The following is a 3,324-nucleotide window of genomic DNA, read 5'->3' as shown; positions in this document are numbered from 1 at the left end:
ATACTGTATATATATATATATATATAAAATATAAACCTATTTTAGTTCATATGTTTAAAAAACGTTTAATTTTTTTTAACTTGTTAAATACGGAATTGTGTTAAATAACATATATTTAATATAATTTTTATTTTAAATAGTTATAAATAATATAATAATATTTAATAATATGAAAATATATTTGTTTTACAAATAATAGGTAATATGTAAAACATTATATTATATGATTTTTTTTTGCATTATGACAATGAGCTTAGTTTTTATTAAAATAATGTCACAATACATAAGATCTCAGTGTTATTAAAATAGGCTTCATGCATGTTGTTGATGCAAAATATAATCAAACTTTTTTGATTTTGGGTTGAAATGTGATCCAGACATGTTTTAACAGGTTTTTGTTTTAAATGCATTTTTCCTGAAAAAATTAAATGCAGTGATAACACACACACACACACACACACACACACACATACACACACACACACACACACACACACACACACACACACACACACATACATGGGAAAGCTATAGTAATACCATGTTTTTTGGGACACTTCCCTGAAGGCATTCTCTGAAGTACTTCTTAATCGTTATAGTCTATGAATATGCTATTTGTTTATTACTATGTCACATTATATAACAATATCAATGCAATCAGTGAACTGCCACAGATGTTTTACTTTTATTATAGAGATTCACGATATGATACTATCAGTAAACCATCACAGTAGTTTTCTTTTAGTTTTACTGTTATTATCGAGTTCCACATGTGTGTGTTGATTCTGGACGGGTGTGTGTGTTGTGTTCTGCAGGCGGATCTGAGCATCAACCTCCAGGACGACAGCAGCTTCTTCTACGGCGTATCCAGTCAGTATGAGAGCTCAGAAAATATGATCATCACCTCCTCCACTAAAGTCTGCTCGTTTGGGAAACAGGTGGTGGAAAAGGTGGAGGTAGGAATAGATGTGACCTGTCACAACTTATTTACACCACGGGTCCATCTGATTGTTTTAAAGGCCGTATCAAATGACATTAGTGGTCAGATCAGGAGAAAGATCCCCTCCGTATGCAAATATATCACCATATTAAGTCATCATAATTGTGTTATAGGGCATGTCTGTGTGACTGGTGTTCAGCTTGAGGTAACAATAATCATCTGTGTGTCGTTCAGACGGAGTACGCACGCTTTGAGAACGGCAGATACGTGTTCAGGATCCATCGATCGCCGCTGTGTGAATACATGATCAACTTCATCCATAAACTCAAACATCTGCCAGAGAAATACATGATGAACAGTGTACTTGAAAACTTCACCATTCTGCAGGTAGATGTGTGTTTCCTTACAACAGCATCACTTGCATTACAAATCAGACACTTACAACGCTAACCAGAGAATCTGCCACACTAACTAACTACGACTAGTTACTACTCGTTATAAACTGAATACAATGATTTTGCTGTTGATATCAAATGTAGACATACTGTAGTAAGTTTAATAGATTTCAGTGAATCAGTTCAAACGGTCTGTTCAAGTGAATCAGTTCAAGATTCATTTGCATCATCAAATTATGTTTATTTTGTTTCCTTTTTTATTATTAAATTTGGCATTTTTTTATAAACTGAATACAATGATTTTGCTGTTGATATCAAATGTAGACATACTGTAGTAAGTTTAATAGATTTCAGTGAATCAGTTCAAACGGTCTGTTCAAGTGAATCAGTTCAAGATTCATTTGCATCATCAAACTTTATTTTGTTTCCTTTTTTATTATTAAATTTGGCATTTTTCATGTATTGAAATATTTTAGTAAAATGTATGCATATGCATGTGTTTGTAGGTATATATATATATATATATATATATATATACTGTATATATAAACACACACACACACACCCACACACACACACATATATATATATATTTATAATTTATTTATTATTATTGTTCTGTTCATTTTTTAATGTAAATTCACATTAAAATGTTTTAGTTATATATATATTTAAATACCATTCTCCCTTTTGTTCAGTTTGTTAGAAAACTATTCCAAATCATTTAAATGATTCAAAATCACTTTTAAGCAATGAATGAAAAATATTTAATATTTTACATCACCTAGTCCAGTTATTGTTACTAAAATAAAACTGTTAACTTGGTATCAACCACTGTCATCAAAAAATATATTAAACAGAATAATTCAGAAACCTTACGAGACTTTTTGAATGAGGTCATATATTAATTTCTTACGATTTCACAATAAATTCAGTAACTGTAGTATTTTGACAGAAATTATGATCATTTTAGTTTAGAGTAAAACTAAAACTCAAAACGGATTTTTTTTAGCTTAAAGATCTAGAAGAGCCCCAGACCAAACAGTGTTTTTTCGGTCAGATGTTTCTCCTGCTTGTGACGTGATTCCTGCAGCTCAGCAGTGAGCGGGAGTTAATTCAGTTTAACGTCAGCCGTCATTACAGACTCAAGACAGCTGAGGGAATGAAAGCTGATGTCCGTGACAACAGCTCCAGTGTGTGGGACGCGGCCCGAGACAATGAGCCTCTCAGCCGACACAACGGTCCTCTCACACAAACACACGCTCAATGACCCGACCGAGTCCATGATGACCGAGAGTGACGCACACAGACACGCAAACAGAGTAGAACATCACTTTACAGATATCTATATTAATGTAGCTCATATATAAATTATACAGGCTATAATAAATAATATATGAATAGAACAGTAAATAGATAGATATATGTAAAGATGTGAAATAAAATGAATATTATGTACAATAAAATGTATGTATATTATTGTTTAAAGTGAGCCAAAATTTGTCATACACTATAATGTATAATAATATGATAGATAGATAGATAGATAGATAGATAGATAGATAGATAGTATATTAATGTAGCTCATATATAAATTATACAGGCTATAATAAATAATATATGAATAGAACAGTAAATAGATAGATATATGTAAAGATGTGAAATAAAATGAATATTATGTACAATAAAATGTATGTATATTATTGTTTAAAGTGAGCCAAAATTTGTCATACACTATAATGTATAATAATATGATAGATAGATAGATAGATAGATAGATAGATAGATAGATAGATACTATAATATAATAGTAATTTATATTAATATATTAATAATTAATATAATATAATTTATATTCATATCTATATCTATATATATATAAAGGTCAAAATATTATTTTTCCATTTAAAACTGGAAATATACATGTACAGTTTAAGTAAAGGTGTAAATAAAATGAACAATGTAAAATAAAATGTGTGTGTGTGTGTG

At 30.1% G+C, this 3,324-nt stretch overlaps 1 protein-coding gene across 1 annotated transcript in view; it reads left to right on the top strand.

The window, feature by feature from the left end:
* Positions 1–3,324, top strand: part of LOC107558591 (transcriptional enhancer factor TEF-3-like) — a 42,573-nt gene that overhangs the window by 34,987 nt on the left and 4,262 nt on the right. The window contains exons 5-6 of the mRNA XM_016242250.1: positions 765–956; positions 1,175–1,327. Coding sequence (XP_016097736.1) covers positions 765–956; positions 1,175–1,327 — 345 coding nt within the window. The remainder of the gene's footprint in view (positions 1–764; positions 957–1,174; positions 1,328–3,324) is intronic.

This window comes from Sinocyclocheilus grahami, unplaced genomic scaffold (assembly GCF_001515645.1).
Source record: "Sinocyclocheilus grahami isolate Dianchi unplaced genomic scaffold, SAMN03320097.WGS_v1.1 scaffold651.1, whole genome shotgun sequence".
In the NCBI taxonomy this organism is placed as follows: Eukaryota; Metazoa; Chordata; class Actinopteri; order Cypriniformes; family Cyprinidae; genus Sinocyclocheilus; species Sinocyclocheilus grahami.
This window is presented reverse-complemented; position numbering and strand designations above follow the sequence as displayed.